The following is a 20,970-nucleotide window of genomic DNA, read 5'->3' on the forward strand; positions in this document are numbered from 1 at the left end:
ATTATTTTTTAATAATAATAAAAGTCACTACCAAGCAACTGCCCAGCATCAGGTCACAGTAATATAAAGAAAAGGCTTCCGAACTGACACCTGAACCTTTGTCACGTTCTGAGAGAGCAGGCTGGGAAGGAGACAGCAAACATACATGTGACTATGACAAAAGAAAAAGTAGAGTCCACATAATACAACACAAACACACAGGATAAGCAGACCTTCAAATGAAGATATACCGGACCCTGTGTACCCACATCACTTTTCCAGAAAGTTCTCCAGCAGTGCTCAGAACAGGATACTGCGGAGGTGTTCTTCATTCTGAGAAACAACAGCCCACATCTTGTTCTCCTTTCCTCTCTCTCCTGAGAATGCTCAGTCTAAATGGTCTTAAACCAAGGAAGATCACTGTCCAAATCACCTCAAGTCTCCTTCCTCTCCTGCTATATTATTTGGGAAGACACACTTCCTGCCTCTGTTTCATCCTTCAAGAGCCACTGACAGAGCCCAGTTTACAAAAGTCCATCTGTGTGACCAGGGCCAGCCAAACTGGCTAACCAAGGGGCACGATATTCCAAGACCAGCCATCCTTGCCCAGGTCATCAGGATATCCTCTTCTCAGAAGACAATCAACACAAGACTTTGCAGTACGAATTCCCTGCCCCAGAGCTCTCCTGGACCTTGCATGAATTCCTACTGGGCTCTGAACCACAGCCCTCCCCCCCCACCTTCCCCACCACCGCTGCCATCCTACTATCAGAGAGTCCCAGAGGAGGGCAGCAAGACCTGCCTGTGCTCTTTGTCCTGCCTCAGGGCAAGGTGTCCAATGCTCAGAGGGCTTGCTGCCACAAATGAAGTTCAATCACTGCCTGTGAACAAGAACAGGGGTTCCTTCTCAGAAGTTGCCCCACACTTTCCTGTCTGAGGACGGCAGGAAGGGCAGGGCACCCATAGAGCATTCATTCCCAAGCCCCTTTATTCTGAGACCTTCATGCTATTAAGCAGTTGTGGCCAATGCCCTAAAGCACTGCCTGCCCTTGGCATGGGGACAAGCCTGGCTCTGGTGGGGCCCTGCTTCTGATCAAGTCTGTATAAGGAGAGCCCCTGAAGGGTCTAAACCAGCCCTAAATATGGACCCACCTACCTCACCCTCCAGGATTGGTTGATACTCTTATGGGCTGTATTGTATCTTTCAGATACTCATATGCTGAGCTGTTGATCCTCTGTACCTCAGAAGGTAACTCTATAGAGCTAGGATCTTGAAAAGGCAATTACAGTCATCTGAGGTCATATGGGTATGCCTAAGATAGCCTGGCTGCTGTCCTTAGAAGAGAAGATTAGGACATAGAGACAAAGACACCAGAGAAAAAAGACCACTTGATGACACTATGAGAAGGCAACTATCTGGAAGATGAGCCAAAGGGGCCTCAGAAGAAACCAAATATGGCAGCACCTTGATCTTGGACTTCTAAAACTGTGAGAAATAAGTTGCTGTTCACTAAGTTACCCAGGAGTATTTTGTTATGGCAGACCTAATATGAATGAGCAAGGACTAAACAAATAAGGGAATAGATTAAACTTAGGAGCAGCAATATTCAATAATAGAAAAAAAATTAATAAAATTACTATTACTTCTAAATTTATATTACCCACCTATACCAACATATATGAAATAACAGGAATTCAGCATGATTTAATTAGAAAAACTAAAAAATCGGATAACCCTTCTAAAAGGAGTCACATAAAAGGTGTTCTTATAAAGAATATGTTTCTCTAATACTTTTAAAAATCAAAATTGTAAGAATGGCTTGTGATGCACAATATCCATCACATAAGGTAAAATTTACCAGAACTAAAATCAGAGGTATCCCAGGAGTGATGATTGTACCCAGCTCTACTGAGGTTCCTCTGGGATGTTGCAGGAGGCCTGAGGGATGCCACCAGGCCTGTTTGTAGGGCATAAAGTTCGTGCCTTAAACTTAAACTCATCAGGGCAGTGTTACCTCTTCTCACATTGAGGTTCTATGTAAGATTATCTTTGATTAACAATTCCACTGGGGTTAAAAAAAAAAAAGTATGAAAACAACTCAGTCATTCCAGGTATTAAAACTTAAATATCAGAATATTAAGGGGACCTATACATAATATCATATACAGGGACTAAATTATAATTATTTCCTCTCTCAACAGAAATATTTAAAGGGCAGACATATGTTCACAATTAAAAAATACCTAATGGGGGTAGAAAACATCACCAATAACCTAAAAAGGAGTTTTCTCCTAGATACAATATACAAATCATCACATAACAATGTAATATCTTGTAACAGTAAACCTGTATGCTCTGCAGTCCACAGGTGGATAATCTGTACTACAGTCTTAGGCAAGATGTTCCTTTCTACAGGGAGAAAGTTGATAATATGAGATTAAGTGTAGAAACCATGCTGAGTGCTGTTCAGGCAAGGTGATCAAGCAGACATGAATCTGAGTCCCTACACTTACTGATTTGGCACCTTGGCTGTTTACTAACCCTCTCGAAAATGTTCCCTCTCCATAAAATGGGAGATGAAAGCTATCTTGAAGATTTGGGAAGATTAAAGAAAACACTGTGTAAAAAGTACCCAGCAACACCTTGTGCATAACAGATGCTCCATCCATGCCTTCCCGATCACCTCCCCCTGCAATACACCATGCGGCGCATCTACAAACAAACAGCAAGGAAAAGTAAGTTATGTAGACTCTTCCCTTAAAGTATTGGATGCCATTTTTTAATGAAGTCTTTGACAGTGACATGTAAAGATCCTCTTGTGGTTTCATGGGCGCTCCCAAGGCACCTCAAATCAATTCCTCTTCTAGCTCCAACATGATCTAAACAGACAGGCCTGCCTCTCCCAGACCAATCAGGATGAAAAATAGCATTCCTTTATGAAAAACTCCTCATTCTCGAAGTTTTAAAACCTGTTTTATTATTTTAAATAATTTTTCTTGGCAATTAAATTTTAACTAGTTAATCTGTACTGATTTCTAAAAGAATTAGTTTCAGCAATAAACTAATTTGTGTGACTCTAGAAAAGTTAGGTAGACAAATCTATACCTAGCATAATAAGTAACTGTTACATGAAAGAAGGGAAAATCTGCTGCTATCCTTACAATCATGAAATTAAAATGTTAACAATAACTAGAGAGAATTCTTTAAGAAGAAACTACGTTCCAAAGACAGCAAATGACTTGTCTAAGATTATATATAAGGCAGCAACATTAAGATCAAAACTATTTTAAAGCCAAATTTATTTTTTGATCATCTTTGCGACCCTAGGGCTTTATAGCTCATTTCCATGAACATGGAAAACTGATCCCCAAATCTGAAAAATGATAACCCCTGTCTTCTATTTAGTTTTAACTGAAAGCACCTATTATTCATAGTAGTTAAGAAGAAATGAAAACACAGAGAGAGACAAGAACATTTGCAGGGTAACATGGGTATGATGAATTGCTATAGATAATTTTAATAGATAATGGGAAAGGTAAAATTAAATTTACAAAATTAAAAAAACAAGATTATTATATTTAAAAAATCAATATTGACTGAATGAAAATTATGCATCAGACCTGGCCTAAGTACTATATATATTATTCTCACACTTTTGATCTTCATGAAAATCTTATAAAGATAGTCCTACAATCCCCATCTTACAAATGGGGAAACTAAGGCTAGTGCTAACCCAGCATTAAAGGCACAGGCAATCTGGCATCAGATGCTATGCTCTTAGCCACCACATTATACTGCTTTAAATTGAGTGATTATTTTAAAATGAAATACATGTTATCAAAACCTAATAACTGGCATTTATTTAATATGTAGTTAAAGCTCAAGATATTTATATAATAGTTTTTAATATTCCTCACTAAATACCAACAGCATTTTATTTATGTAACATTTTAGAAACACTTTAACACAAGTAGACCACAAAAAAAAAAAAACCCACAAGTTATATATTAAGGATACAATTGTAAGGCATTTTCAGATATTCTTCTATTGGTAGTTTTAAAAGATAAAAGAAAACCTATCTAGCCTATGGAAATTGGTGCTACTCAATCTAAAAGATGCCATTATCAGGTTTCAAATAATTTAGTCATATATGGAAAAAGAAATGAGACTGCTTTAAATTCTGTTGCTCTACATTTAACACATTAACAGTTAACAATACATTTTTAAAGAAAAATATTGAATTCTAGAGAAAATGACTCATTATTTTTTAAACTTTTTCATTTTTAGTAAATATATTGATAATGAGGACTTCAAAAATGTCATAAAAGTTTACTTTCTATGCACTAACCATCTACTTTTAAGTGGGAAACATACACCATAGTAAAGTAACAATTTTAGTTTAGATAATAATCTGAATTCTTCCTACAAAAAATTTTATTAAAATATGAAATATCCTTTCAGTAAAACTGACGACGTAGCTTAAGTAACTTAAATAATGTGAATCATGATTTAAAACTAATATTAAAAATAAGGCAGTCAGGTCTGACAGTCAAAAAGTAGTCATCAAATCCATGATTTTGCTCACCCTGACTGTATATATTACCATCTAGAAAAGAAAAATAATGATAAAACCATCATAACAGTAACCAGAAAAGGAAATTCAAGTCTAATATTATGTCCATTTTTCTATCACTAAAGACAAAATTCCTGATTAAAAAAAAAGTCCATTGCCAGTATATGTTGTAAAATGTTGTAAAAAGGAATAATATTGAAACATAAGGAAAAATGGTTCTTTCAACTTTTCTCCATTTCATTCTTTGCTGCCTACCTGAAATCCATGCTTGCCTCTCCACCAAGTGCTCAACACTTTAGGGGGCATGTCGATAACAGAAACAATGTCTCCCACCTAGGAGAAAAAAAAGTGAAATGTTTTTAGCCAACTTTTAAACCAGCAGTTATGTATAGAATTTGAGTCTCATCTGAACAAGAAGGTTAGATCCTATCTTATTCACTAACGATTTCCAGAAAAAAATAACATTTCCTTAAAGAACGTAATAATCTTACATTTATTAAGAAGTGGTGAACACAAAGACTATGATCCAACTAACACGTGTAGCAACTTCAGAAAGTCAGATTTATAACATGAGGTTTTTTAATTACGATCACCACTTCTGTTAAAATACTGTTAGTGTTGTTACTAAAAGTGATCAAATTCACTGATTTTAAAAAGATAATTTTAAATACTAATATTTAGAACAAAAGATCCTATTTACAACCAATTTAGTGAGGACTAACCACATACCAGACACTGTACTGAGCACTATCCTTTTTTAATCAAATAGGAAAGGCCTAAGATACCTACAACTTCTTACAGGTTTTACATATTACTTAGTAAATGTAAAATTTGGCAACAAATATTCGTCTTTTGATAGACGGTACTACATCCACTACATCGCTTTCTTTTTACATTCTAAAAGACAAACTAGTGAGTTTATACAAATATGAACAAAATCATAAATATAAATATCACATATATATATATAATGGAAGTTATATTCTTCATTCAAAATAAGTGATGATCTCCAAAATCATCTTCATAGTAATGTTACTAAGTACTGTAATTAAGTATTTAAGAATTTTCTGGGCCTCCCCGGTGGCGCAGCGGTTGAGCGCTGGGCTGTGAGGCTGCCCGCAGCCTCTGCAGCGCCAGTTCGATCCCCGGCTGCTCCCCTGCCACCGGAGGAGGGTCCCACATGGCGCGCAGACCTCTCCTGCCACCCGCTGCTCCCCTCAGCAGTGTACTTCGGTCCTTCTGCCTGCTCTGCTCCCCGCTCCAGCTCTGGTGAATTCTCTCACCCCCCTGCGCTTCTGACTGTACCCAGTGCTTGTATAAATAAATAAATAAATCTTTAAAAAAAAAAAAAAAGAATTTTCTTTTAAGAAAATTGTCATGAGTGAGTCCTCTTCATGAAGCTATATTTGCTAAGTCATGATTTCTTTCAAGATCTACATTCCTTTGTGATAAAACCTAACCTTTCAGCTTGAGAACAGTTCAAATTCTACATAATAAAAAAATTTATACTGTCTTTTCTTGAATAGTCAGCATTTTTGTCTCTCATCAATCAATATTAAAGGAGGAAACTTAATTCCCCTTCTTTTGCATCTGATTGTAAGAAATGTTCATTTTGCTCTTTATCTATTCTTTAATTCATCTTTGAACAAACAATGAGAAGACAGCATCATTGGGTATAATTGCTAGTTACTAAAAACACAAGACAAAAGACTGAGACATGACTTTGAAAAGTTCACAAAGACAAACAAGAAAACAATCATCACTGCATGCAGTAAGTGATATGTTAGAGATAAGCCATGAGAACAGTTCAGAATGATATTTAATCCAGGGTATCCTGTGGGGAGTCATGTAATAGCATGCAGAATGGAGGAGATCAAGGAGGACTTCCTACAAGAAATGGGAGCTATTTCAGATGAATTTTCAAGGATGAGTACAGTAGTAGATGGCATTTCAGGATGAAAATAGAGTATGAAAAAACCTGGTGCTTCTAATTATAGAAGTGATTAAAACAAATAAAGACGGGGCTGAAAATGTAGCAAGGACCAGGCTAACACATCGCAGTCTTTAGTTGTTTACCTCTAAGGTCAATTCATCAGGGGCTCGAGCAGTGTACCTCTTAATAACATGGGCAGCACCAACAGCAGGAGTGTTAATGGATGACTCCTCATGAACTAGAAGGTGATTTCCTTTATTATCAATCTGAAGGAGAATGTACCATGAGATTACTAAGAACATGGGACTTAGAAAAGGTTGACTATCTATAAAAGATACCTCAATTTGATTTAGAGAGAACATAATCCAAAGAACCTCTTTAAAATAAACTACCGTTTACTGAGTACTTAATGTGTGCCAATCACTGTGCTGTGCATATAACATATACTATTTCATCTCATAATTCTAAAAGATATTTATCATTTAAAGGTAAAGATGCTAAAGCTAAAAAAAAAAAAAGTTAAGTAATTTATGACATTAAGAAATTTGTCCAAGATCTCACAGCCAATAATGAAAGTTAAGATCTCAATGCAAGTTTTCCTTGTTCTAAAATCTTTATTTTTTATACTTGAAACATAATAGCTATCAAAATTAAATTGTTTCTTAAGTACATGATTTTGAAATAAATTTTAAAAATATTTTAAAATGGAATTAGATAATACCTCCATCCAGGTAAGGGCAGGTCCACAATTGATCTTGTTGCCAGCAATAGCTGAAAGGCGGGACAGGTAAGCCATAAGCATCTGAGTGACCGACTACAGAGAAAGAAAAGATTCAGTGGTAACTCAGAATAAAAGTACTCTGCTTTGTCAGAGGAACTGATGTAAACTGTTTTGTTGTGGGTTTTTTTGTTGTTGTTGTTGTTTATTTGTTTGTTCTTTTTTATGGTGGGGGAAACTGCAGATTTTTAGACATTTTAACAGTTAGAGAATTTTTGGCAGTGGCTTCACAGTTCCATGAACTGAAAATAGGGGCACTTAGATAGTAATTCTCTGTCTTTTGTAAACTTTAACCCTCCATCATCAGGGGTCATATTATTTTATAGATTCTAATTTGTTTGCTTTCTCTATTTTTGCTCTGAAAATACAAAAAGATAATAATAGCAGAGACATACTTGGTTTTCCTTCCCAGTTTCTCCCTGCCCTCAGAAACCTTTCTCCAACACCTGCTATAATCTTCCAGGCACTTACCTATGGCAGGACAGTCATAATCAAACCTTTTTGTCCCATACTATGGATCAGCTGATTGGTCTAGGAATGTGATCATCAAATATTAGTTGGTCTGACAAGTAAATGTAGGAATTAGAAATTGTGATACAAAATTTCAATTCAGTCTGGCTGCTGTCTTAAAATGGGATAAAAACCTGGGATCTTTTGGTAGAGTCATGTTTCTCAATGGTCTTAGCAAAAAAGTACAACAGATAAGCAGAGGTGGGAAATGGAGGTAGAAAAACTTCAGGTTTTCTATCATGTCTTAAATTCCTGAGATCCTGTGGCAGTGGCAATTCTTGCATAAGTAATAATGCCTTTATTTTGCCCTATCTGCTTAAATACATTGGATTCTATAATTATATATTGATAAGGGCTTTCCCTCAGACCTTAAAAGATATCTGGAATTTTGTTTTCAAGTTTCCATTGTGGTGGTAAGGAGTTTACTGTCAATACAACGCTTGGTCTCTTTGTTTTCACTGTCTGGAAGTGTTCAGGGTTTTCTCGATTTTGACATTTTGAAATTTCTAACCAGTATTTTTACATGTATGTCTTCTCACTCATATTTAGTACTTAATGGGTCCATCTAATCTGAAAACTTAGGGAGTTGTCTCTTTTTCTTGGATGGGGGATTCATATTAAGTTTTACTTATTTTCATCCACTCTTTCCTCCTCTAAACCCCTATGAGAGGAAAGTAGGAACTTCTGGATCTATTTTCCATGATCTCCAGCTGTTCTCTCACAACTTTTAATTTTTTAATCCCTTGGAGGGCTATAATTTTATAAATTAATTAAACTGCTCTTCCAACTCACTAATTTTTTCTTGATTTGTGTCCACTTTGTATATAGTCCAATTGGATAGGTTTACTCTTATAGAAATTAACTTCAATGACCAGATGTTCATTTCTAAGATCCATCATTTTCTTTTCATAAAAATCTGATCTCATTCCAAAGATGTGATGGCCTCACATTCTCTCTGAGGATAGTAATCATGACTCTGAACTACCTCAGTTATTTTGAATTCTGCTTTGGTATTTAAGATTTCTGTTTTATCTTCTGCAATTCTCTTGCATGTTTCTTATGCTATATTTTCTCACCCCTAAAAATCAAACATTTCTTACAAATTTTCATTCCCTGGAGGTTCTTTTTATTTTCTGATATTATAAACAATCTCTTTTAAAAAATTTAAAGTTCTTTTCATATTTTCCCTAGAAATTTTTGGCAGGAGTGGAAGTACAGGTGTATAAATAGCCTGCCATCATAAACTAAGCAAATAGCATTTTTCAAAATGCATTTCTTTGATTGATATCTACATTTTTCATATCCTAAATTCTCTTTGAAGAATGCTCTGCTCAAATTCTGCTTACTTATATGTCATGATATGAGCTTTATTTATAAAATTATTTATTGAACATACTTTAATTATGAACAGCCTACATAGCATTACTAATTTTTCGGTTATGAAATAGTTAAGTAATCTAAGGAATCATCCTGAGTGTTTAATATAAGCCTTTAATTAGTATATGGGCAAAATTTTCCACTAATTTAAATGCTGTGACTATTTCTGTAGGTACTAATTGCTTACCTCTGGACTGTCCTTCAGGGCATCAGAACGGGGAAGCTCTGAGAGCTGGGAGAATCGTCGGTCATAAATACAGAGATGAAGGTGTTTATCAAGAACCCGAAAATCTTCATAACTTCTTTTAACAATCCAACTTTTGCCCTTTGAATAAGGAAAAAAGATTCTCATGATTCTTCTCTATTAAGAAATGTTTATGAATCAGGCCTTCTTCTACAATTGTATTTTATTCATGTTCATGTCTCATCCCACCCATTGTGAGAGGTTCTGCACAGGGGTAACCTAAAGGGCGGACTGCTAACTCATAATATATGCCCATCATCAACCTGATTTCAAATTTGCCGAACTGGTCTCCAAAGTGATAATGCCAATTTTGTGTGAACTGTTCAATCCTACCAGAAATCTGTTCATTTTATCCATTAAAATGACAACTTTTACTTATTGATTTATAACTTGCCAGTCTTGGGAAAATCATCTTTTATCACTGACATGTATTGCAGACACCTGCTCCAAAGTCTGGGGTTTTGCCCTCAGTTTACAGCATATTGTCAAAGAGAAGTAACATAAGAATTTGTTTCCTTCTCTATGGAATTTGCTCAAAATCTCCCATGTGAAATAATAGGAATTAAAATAAGTGTCCAATAAAATAATTCAAATTTTCATTTGGATAAGAAAGCATTTACTGCCATCACTCATGGTACTTTATCCATTTCATCTTCTGATTTGGGATTGGCATTAAGTGTTTTGAAAAAGTGTATTTGAATATATTTAGGTACAGCACAGCAAAGTTTAATTTGCTAAAGTCATTACCATCACAAGATATATAATTTACAACTCCTGAAATAACCAAAAAGCTAAAAACTTAACATTAGGATCAAAACACTAAAATTGTAAATTCTGGCTGTCTAAGAATTAAATTAAATAAACTGCTATAAAGTGCTTCGCAGAACAGCAGATGATAAAAATTGCTCAATACATGCTAACGTATCAATGTATTAATACTAATGCTATTACTATTTTTTATTAACTTGGAGATTTTTATGGTGGGCTGAACATACCACAAAGGGGAACGAAGTTTCTAAAAAAAAAAAACCCCGAGGATATTAGCAGAATAAGTGGTCACCAAGATTTTAGCAATTCAAAGGACAAGAAAGATTATTACTGATTACATTTACATATATCAGAATTTCATTATTTTAATTGAGTTAACAATGGTTTACAGCACTGTATATGACTGAGAGTTATAGAAACACAGCTCTTCAGATATATGTTACTACCACACTCGTACCACCAAAGCACCCACAGTCCTTCACCATAATCCAGGGGGTGCCCTTTACACCCTGCTGTTTACCTTCTGATTGTCCCTAAATTGTACAGTCAGATTTCTAGGGTTTGTTATTGGTTTGTCCTGTCTGACCCTTTGTTTTGTCTCTTTTAATTCTACATATAAGTGAAACCTAGTATTTGTCTTTCTGACTTATTTCACTTAGCATTATCACCACCAGTTCTACCCATGTTGTTGCAAATGGCAAAAGTTCATCTTTTTTATAGCTAAGCAGTATTCCATTATGCATAACAGGATTTCAAACAGGGAAAATCTAACATATCTTTATGAGATCAAGGTTACTTTCCATAAAGCCTAAATTAGTAGTTTCAGTTTTGAGTTTAATACCATTATTTTAAAATAATTCATAAGTCCTGGTGACCTTTTCCTTTTTTTTTCCCTGCTCCTTTTCACTAAAAAAATATATAAATAGGATTTTAAATCATTAGTGGAAAAGCAGAGCAATCAATCAGATCAACTGTACAAACATGTATAATACCACTGTGTTAGAGATAAAGAGAGAAATGACCAAGTATAGTCACATCTATTACCCCTTGTCAGCCAACTGACTAAGCAAAGTGGTGAATATAAATGAAATATGGTCCTCTTTTTGTGGGTTCCTGGTGCTTTTAAAACAGAAATTGGCTTGTTTCCAACCCTTTTACAGTAAACATTCCTTAAAAACAGAAGAATTTTTTGACATAATTTAGGGTGTTGTGAACTGAATAAATATATCTCCCCAAAATTCTCATGTTGAAATAGTACTGTACTCTCCAATGTGATAGTATTAGGAAAGGAACCCTTTGGGAGGTAGGTAGCGCTTGGTGCAATCATGACAGTGAAAAGTCCTCATGAATGGGATTCTGAACTGAAAGAAAATCAACAACCCTCCTGTAAATCCATCAGGAAATGGGGCAAACTGCTGATCCCCAAATTAAAGAAATCAAGGGGTAAATGCAGACAAACACAATTGATCAGACAAAAATTCAGAAGCAGTAATTTATGTGGAAGACAGTGCTCAGGCAGGAAAACCTGTACACAGATGTTTATAGCAATTTCATTTATAACTGTCAAAACCCGGAAGCATGCACAATATCCTTCAGTAGGTGAATGGATAAATACAAACTGATAACTCAGACTATGGGATAAAAAGAAGTAAACCAGAGCATGAAAAGACATGAAGGGAATTTAAATGCATAGCACTAACTGAAAAAAGGCATTCTGCAAAGGCTACATACTATACGATTTCAACTACAGACTGACATTCTGGAAAAGGTAAAACGATGGAGACAGATGAAAGATAGATAAGTGGTTGCCTGGAATTAGAGGGAGAAGAGATGAATCGGTAGAGCACAGGAATTTTAGAGCTGCAAAACTATTCTGCATGATGGTATAATGGTAGATAGAGGTACCAATATAAATTTAACCAAAATCACAAAATGAAAAATAGCATGACTGAGCCCATGGATGGCAATGGTGTGTCAATGTGGGTTCACTAATTACAACAACGTGGGTTCACTAATTACATATCATTGGTGATATGGGTCCATAGCGGAGGAGGCAGCACACGTGTGGACAAGGGGCATATGGGAACTCTGTTCTTTCTACTCAATTTTGCTGTGAACCTATAACTGTTCCAAAAAGATAAAGTTTATTAATTTTAAAAAAGTAATCACATTCTTTTCCATCTAAGTACTCTGCCTCAAAGGAAACTAGTTATCAACAACCAATCACATAAATACAATAATCTTCAGAGCTTCAAAAAGTAACAAAGGGGATTGGATTTCAAATTTTACTTCCTCAAATTATCTGTGAAATGATTTCTTTCAACTCTTAAAATAATTTTCTTGTGATAGCAAAAAGGTTGTAATCGAGTTACAGATTGACCAAAGTTCAATGCCTTGTTGCATTTAAGAACTTAGGATCTTCTAGGAACTGACTGAAAGCTAGTGTGACCTGAGCATGGGAGTGAAGATAAGACTGTCATGCCATGATACACAAGAGATGGGCAAGGCTCAGATTATGCAGGACCCTCACAAGTTTTGGGGAGTACTTAGGTTTAGTCCTAATACAGCAGAAATCTATTAAAGAATTTTAACCATGAGAGTAAGATGTTTCAATTTACATTTTACATGTAGATTCCACCATTGTGGGAGCTTAAATGCTTATAATTAAATATAGGGTGCAAACACAGATGTTATCGCCCTGGCCCAACATGAGAAAGAGATAGCAGCTAGGGGAAGCCAAGTAACAACAGAGAAAGAGATGGACAAATTCTAAATACATTTGCTCTTCCTTCTAAAAACTAGGTCCTTTATCATGGGAAAGTTATCTAAAAAGAATTAATGTTATGAACTATCTATAATGGTGTGATGTTCGGTGAAAGGAGACAGATGTGATTTATATCTCAGCCTGGCCCTATCCTAGATATAGGAGTTTACACAAGTCACTTAACACCTGTGAGCAGTAGTTTATTCATTGATAAAATCAGAATAACACCACCTACATTTCATTAAAGAGCTATGAGGTTTAATTTAAATAAGAATGCAATTTGAGTAAATATTTTGTTCATATACTGACACTCCACAATGTTAATATTGAACCACACCTCTTAGTGATAGCATATTCTAAATGGAACTAGCTATATAAAACCAAGGAATGCATGTGATGGTGGAATTTCATGCATGGGAGCATCAGAATACAGGAGATATTTTGAGGCAGGAAAACATTCCTCTAAAACCAACTGTTTACCGTACCTCCTAGACATAAAGGAGCCTTCAAATTACTATAAATATTGATGAAAAACTTAAACTTCAAGAAAAAATAGACTATTGTAGACTGCTGAATTCTGGTTAAGTACAAAGAGACTTAATGTAATCTCCCTTCAGTAAGAATCATTAATCAATTATATTAAAGCTTACTACGGGATAATATTCAGTATTTTATTCAAAAATAATCATTCTTACACCACCCAAGCTATACATACAGCGGAAAGATCAGAACAGGATTTTCTCTAGGGCACATGTAGAATGAATTCTTGTAACATGTAAGTTTAAATTTGCCATTTTTCAAATTAACACTTAAAGTTAGTATCTCCTTATTTACTAAAAGATAAATAATAGAATGTTTTTAAGACTCACCACTACTGCAAGTGTACTTACAAGGGCTTTATTCTGTGCAGTAGGGTTCAATACAATTAATGTCAGAATTTATCTAATTTTGATATTTTTTAAATTACTGATTTTTCAACATTTGAGACAGTAAAGTATTTTTTTCCCACTTGAGAATTCCTGAATTTCTGAGGATTCCATTAATTTCCACTGATTTGAAACTAAATGCATTGGGTTTCCTGAAAAGTAGAGAATGTGCAGAGGAAACATTAGTATGGCTTTCAGAACAGAAAATGTACCAGTGGGGGGAAATGCAAACTGGAAAGAATATTTCTTTATCTACACTAGCTAACCTGCTTGTTCTATGTAATACTTTTTTTCCCTGTTTACTTGGAGAATTGATTAAAAAGATAAGGGGGGGGAAATCTGAGGCAAAACATGCCTCATTCATTAAAACAACTTATGAGGGAGGGAGTTGGGGGCTCTGACGGGGCATTATAAATCTATTCTTTGAGGCATCTAAGAGAGTAGCTTTATCCATGCTTAATATTCAGTTGAGACACACACAGCCAAATGAGATTTTTATGGCCAGTATCTATTCAACTTACTTTGCGCCTATGCTATACCAGCTGTTAAATATTTTTGTTCTCACTAGTCTATTGGAATGGAATTGTCCCCAGTTGACCTGGACTATCATCCTCAGGGTTCTAAATTTGAGGTTTCCAACTGATAGTCGCTGGGCCCTAGCCAATGAAATCATGTAAAGAAACTAGACATGGTCAGTTTCAGTACATTTCTATAATTTTTTTAAAGATTTATTTTTATTTATTTATGCAGAGAAGAACTGGATGTAGGCCAAAGGTGCAGGCGGTGGGAGGATTCACCAGAGACAGAGTGGGGAGCAGAACACCTGGATCTACTGATATACACACTGAGAGGAGCAGCAGGCGAGAAGTCTGCTGTACCATGTGGGTTAGCTCCCTGGGCTGGCATCTAACTCATGCCACAGTGGCTGATGATAGCTTCATAGAGATGAGACTTTAACCCATAAGCCACCAGAGAGGCTCCCTATTTCCATAATTCTTTATTAACATCTGGGATATGCGTCCAGATTTCAGAGTAACAAGCCAGGTACAAATCAAATTGGAAAACAGGAGAACAAAAATAAAAAAAACACAAAGCTAAGATTCAAATCCTGTTCATCCTCTTTAATTTTATGATTGTGGGGAGTTATTAACATTACTGATTTTAGATTCATCATCTGTAAAATGGAAAATCAGACTATTTGCCTCATAGAGCTGTTGTTAGAATTAAATGACATACTGCATGCATAATATCTGTGTAGTAGACACATAAGTGATCAAAAATGCTTACTGAGTTTGAATCTATTCATCATGGAAGGATATAGTTTACATTTCTGGATACACAAATTAAAAGAAAAACAGAGGAGAGGCAAATACACAATTAAAAGGTCCAAAGATGAGATCTAAAGTAATGGACATCACTTAACTCGCAGAAAGGAAAAAGCTTGATTGTTTAATTGACCACTTTCTAAGACAACAGAACAGGGAAATGTGGGTTGCAACAAAGGGCCAATAATTTTTGGTTACATTAAAAAGAAACTGAAGTGTATATTATTAGAAATTAGTGGAAATGTGAAATATGTGGATAAATAGCTTCTGGAATGAGTAGATTACATCAGAGTATAGTGGTCATCTCATCTTGAGACCTCAAATCTAATCTAAATTGTGAATGTCAACGAAGTAAAGGAAGCTGGCAATCAAGAAGCTGAAGTGCTTAAAAAGTGCCTGCTAAAATTTCAAATACCAAGAGTTTAGGAAAGTTACTTCAGCAATTTGAGTTTCTCATTCTCCTTTGTAAATTAAAGAGATTGAGACTTTCAGTTATTAAAAAAACATAAAAATGATTCTAGTTTAACATGACTTGTGTTTGACTTAGCATGGCATATATCTAAATTCTGTATGGCATGAAAACAGAAGGTAAGCCATGGGTTGCATCAATGATTACTTACAGAGACGTAGAGAACTTCAATGGCATTATTATAATGTAGCAAATTACTACTTTGATGTAATAAGTAGTATATACCAAGTCATCTGAAATTCTTTAACCAGCTTCATGAGATATTTACAACCAGGAAAGAGCCTAACTATTTAGGTCACTAATTCAAGGAATCATAATCAAATAACAATTACATATCCTAATGTGTGGTAACAAAATACCTTGCTTACATTTTAAAGGTCATTTTAAAAAACAGTATAGGTATTTTTGATACTTTATTTATAAGAATAAAAACACTTGCATTGTTGAAGCATAGGGAAATTTATGGTGAGAAGTGATGCCACAAGATGTTAGGCTGTAGAGAATTAATAAATTCAGGTTATTATCTACTTTATCTACTCTAGATAAAGAAGATATGGTTACATAAGGACATTATAATATTTCATAAAAGTACTTGATATTTCCACTTAAAAATTAGCTCACCAAATTGAAGAATTTTATGAAAAACCACATGAAACTGAATGATTCAGAGCTCCCTATTTTCTCAAAGGAATAGAGATCACATAGAACAAAATCTGTATAACAATATGTAACTTTAGCTATCTTATTCATACACAAGCTCAATTCAACTTCTTATCCCATATTTTAATATTTTCAATAAAAGCTTTTTTTCTGAAAGCTTTTCATTAGAATCATCTAGGCTCAGACCTTAAGCATTTCCCATATAAGTAGTCAACTTTTTAAAAAAAAATTTATTTATTTTATGCATAGAAGAATTGGTGTGTAGGCCAGAAGTGCAGAGGAGTGAGAGTATTCACCAGAGAGAGACAGAGTTGGGAGCAGAACAGGCAGATCTACTGAAACACTAAGGGGAGCAATGAGCAAGACAGGAGAGGTCTGTTGGCCATATGTGGGTTAGTTCCCAGGCCGGGGATTGAACTCAGGCCAAAGCAGTAAAAGCATGATAGCACTGAGACTTAACTCCCTACTCTACCAGGGAGGTCCAGTACTCGACTTTTCTAGATGACTTAATTTTTAACTTCAGGTACGTGAATAATACCTTTTGGGAAAAAAACATAAATACCCTCATTTTATGCTTCCAAAAGAAAACTAAAAGATCTATATAGAAGAAGGCTTTTCTCGAAGACATTTTACAATTAAAAATTCAAACATAAGCATTAGGTTCAATGAAAGGAGAATAAAGGATCGATACTGTTTATTGATGGAGGAAATAATGCTACAAATGACATATTTTAAACCTCAGTAAGAACAAGTCATGGGTATTACCCTAATACTAAGAATCCAGAAAAAAAAGCAAGCTTCTAAAACATCTACACATCCTACTGTTCCACCGCAGTGCTTTAACAATGTAAGTGGAAGTAGAACCATATTGGTTAGAAAGTGAGCATCTGAGGAGGAGAAAACTCAGTCTGTTCTTTTATTGTAACATGTGACAAATGGCTGGCTTATTTTTATCTTATTATCAATAACTGATAGACTTCTTTACTCAGAGAAGAATTTTCGTTTGTAAATTAAATATCTATAAAAATGATTATACTAAACTGACTAGTCCAACTCTAAGTATGTGTAAAAATGCCAATATAAATAGAAGGAAGAACAAAACAAACTTGTTTATATGGGCACTGTTATTCACTCAAGTAACTAAAGTCTTAAAACTTTTCTAAATATGGGGCCTCCCCGGTGGTGCAGTGGTTGAGCGCTGGGTTGCGAAGCTGCCTGCGGCCTCTGCGGCGCAGGTTCGATCCCCAGCTGCTCCCCTGCCACTGGAGGAGGGTCCCACATGGCGCACAGACCTCTCCTGCCGCCCGCTGCTCCCCTCAGCAGTGTGCCTCGATCCTTCTGCCTGCTCTGCTCCCTGCTCAGGCTCTGGTGAATTCTCTCACCCTCCCGCGCTGCTGACTGTACCCAGTGCATGTATAAACAAACAAACAAACAAATAAATAAATAAATACATGCCTCTAAAAAAATTTTTTCTAAATATGCAGTTCCATACTGAACTGCACATTCCATATTGCATTGTATGCTTATTTATCTTTTGTAAAAGATACTATTTATTTTCTTAACAATAGTTACAGAGCAATTTCATTTCAATACTGTATGAGAATCTTTCTGAGGATTCTATTACGTAATATGAAGAACACATTAGAGAAAGAAATTTAATGACTCCGAATAATTCTTATCAAATGTTGTGTGATAGCAGAGAACACATCTACAAAATTACCTGACAAGCAATGTGCACGAGGTAGACCAGCTCTTTAGATTCACAGCCATTTTTCGTTATATCATTCTGCTCTTCTGAAAGTGAAAGCTATGTCACAGAAGAAAGGAAAGTCATGATTAATGAACAAGCATTAACTAACATTCAATAACACTGGTACCCTCACATCAACTTAATGAAAGACATGCCTTAAAATTGAATTCTAGTGCTTAAGGCAGATAAAATGAAGAACTCAGGATATAAAATAAATGCATTTTAAGAATTGTCTTTGTAGTTAATATCTAAACAATCACAACTGCAATTATAGCAGTAAATGAAACATATTTAGGCAAGTGCAGGTCTTTACTTCCTTAATTTGTTTAGTACATAGGTGAAAGAAAGACATTAGATGGGGACTGAGAGGCAGTGTAATCATGCAACTGAAACCACACAACTGAGCCAGAGCTCAGACTCCACACATTGCAAGCTGGCTGCCCAGGGAACAGGCTGGGCATGCAGACATGTTATTTCAGATTCACCATGTAGTTACTCACATTCTTTGTTATTTTTTTTATTTGAACCAGCAACTAACATTTAGAAACTGAATGATTTCATTTGAAAAATACAGATTTTTGACTTGTATTAAAAAATCAAACCTTGAGATATCAAGCCCATATTCTCAAATAGGCAACAAATGCCTGGAGCTTTACCCATTCCTTTTATTTACTTTCTTTTGAAAGGAGGCATAATCACATATAAATAAATGTGTGTGTGCGTGTGTGTATAATGCTTATAAACAACATTTCATTATTTCCTTGTTTGTCCTAAACACAAGAATTTTGACTATATCAAATGCTGTTGCTACAGATATGGTTCAATGCTGGCCAATGTTTAATTTGCTTTAACTACTTAAGAAAAAAAAGGGCACCATTTTATAAAATTGAACTTTCATACATAACTTTCAGCAATTCCTCTATGGAACATATTCTCCAAGAGCCTTTGCCAGTTGAACTGATTTTGGTTTTTACCAGTATCTAGGCAGATATTTAACTACCATTCATCATGCTGTTTGCTTTGCTTTGCTTCTTATACCCTTCTCACTTTTCTCATTTATATTACATACCTGCCCCCATTTGGGATGTGAATTTGTAAACTCTCTTCAGTGACACATACTCCTGAGTTCAAAAGTGTCGCTAACTGACTGTAATACTGAGCTACCTAATCTCTCTTCTGCAAATGGCAATGGTCTAATAATACCTACTATTCCCAAGTCTGTGAGAATTAAATGGAGACAATGCATTTGAAATGTTCACCCAGGTACCTAGTACTACTCAGTAAGTACTTAATAAATGTTACTTGTCATTATAGCTAATATTATAAAAATCAAGGTTGATGAAAAGAAATTCACTATTTTTGAAAGCATGTCACTGGAAGTTTTGTTTTTATTTAAGCCTTCTGCTATGTCACAAGACAATGATCATTCTTACACCAGCAAAAATAAGCCAGATGAACTATAAAATCATAGTTTTTAAAAAAAAGAATTAAGGGTGAAAAGGAACCTAAATAAACTGAGTTGCAGAAAGTGACAAGACTTTCATGAAATAGAAAAGACTTACAGATGTGCTCAAATGTCTAGCAGAGATATAGGAGGATAAAGAATCTTCCTTAGATAGGCTAAGAAGAAACCAGCAAACCCTGAATGACTGCACATGCTAACCTAAAATTCCAAGGAGCACATTCTAGCAGAGAGTCAACACCAATTTATCAATTGATTGCACAGATATTCATTCAACAAGTATATAGAGTCAGCACAGCAAAAGCTGAGGGGAGAACAGGAAATTCTGATAACTGTGACGTATGCAGAGTCACCCCAAACACAAGGCAGCTAGCCTCTACAGATGGGGAGCAGGACACGAAAGCTAGGACAGGACAGAAAAACTGAAAGACCCTCTGAGGCACACATGCAAATGAGGCACACGTATGAAGAGGCACACATATGGAGACAATGCAACAACTGAAGGATTGAGGTAATTCAGGACTTTATACAATATAAGGAAGGCAACTACACATCATGCATGGGAAGGGGAAGAGTGAAGTGAGCCTCCTGTGACACAGAAGCCAGCAAGAGGGTTCAAGAGCAAAAGGAAGTTATCAACCAGCCTGAGAAGCAAAGAGAAAAGTGTGTGTTCCCCTTCAGTAAGAAACCTAGTGACTTAGTAAAGCACAGACATCCTCAGACACTCACTAATTTTCCATCTTCCCTGCTGAAAACAAGCTCTAGAACATACACTCCAATTATTTAGAAGTAATAATAAACTAAAACCACAGAGGCCATATCAGTATCACCTGCAGATCAGCTTAACTCAGTCACCAATTAAACATGAATACATCATCTAACTCAAATATGTAACAGACTGAAAGAAGGATAAACCCTTTCCTGGAATTAAATATCATTTACTTTAGTCAATATTACCATTTATATAACATATTTGGAAAGAAAAATTATAAAACAAACATGGAAGCAAGTAATTGTGATCCATGATCAAGGGAAAACTATAAAAGGAATCAGATAGAGAATTGACCCAGACACTGAAACAATGAAGAGACTGTGAACTAACTGCACAGAATTCTGAAACACAGTTGAAAAGATAAGAAAACATGGGAAATCTCAACATAAATTGAAACCACAAAAATATTCAAAGGAAAATGTAAGGAATAAAAATTATATTAGATAGTAACAGCAAACTGGACAGACTAGATGAAATAATCAGTTAACCCAGTGAACCTGAAAACAGAATAGAAAGTATTCAAGTTAAAACAAAAAGAAGAGGAAAAAAGAACAACCAAATAAGTACATTTGATATCTAAAACAACACCAAACTCACAACCATATGTACAACAGAAGTAAGTACCAGAATGAGATGAGAGAAGGGATGGGGCAGAGAAACATGTGATGAGACATCAGAT

General features: G+C 35.3%; 1 protein-coding gene across 2 annotated transcripts in view; it reads right to left on the reverse strand.

The window, feature by feature from the left end:
* Positions 1-20,970, reverse strand: part of ARHGAP32 (Rho GTPase activating protein 32) — a gene marked incomplete at its 5' end in the record, with an annotated part of 121,490 nt that overhangs the window by 62,093 nt on the left and 38,427 nt on the right. For both annotated transcript variants that reach the window (XM_084250452.1, XM_084250451.1), the window contains 5 exons: positions 4,809-4,886; positions 6,630-6,752; positions 7,208-7,300; positions 9,339-9,476; positions 18,028-18,114. In XM_084250452.1, the coding sequence (XP_084106578.1) occupies positions 4,809-4,886; positions 6,630-6,752; positions 7,208-7,300; positions 9,339-9,476; positions 18,028-18,114 (519 nt within the window). The remainder of the gene's footprint in view (positions 1-4,808; positions 4,887-6,629; positions 6,753-7,207; positions 7,301-9,338; positions 9,477-18,027; positions 18,115-20,970) is intronic.

The sequence above is a fragment of the Talpa europaea genome, assembly GCF_964194135.1.
Source record: "Talpa europaea genome assembly, chromosome: 12".
Lineage (NCBI taxonomy): Eukaryota > Metazoa > Chordata > Mammalia > Eulipotyphla > Talpidae > Talpa > Talpa europaea.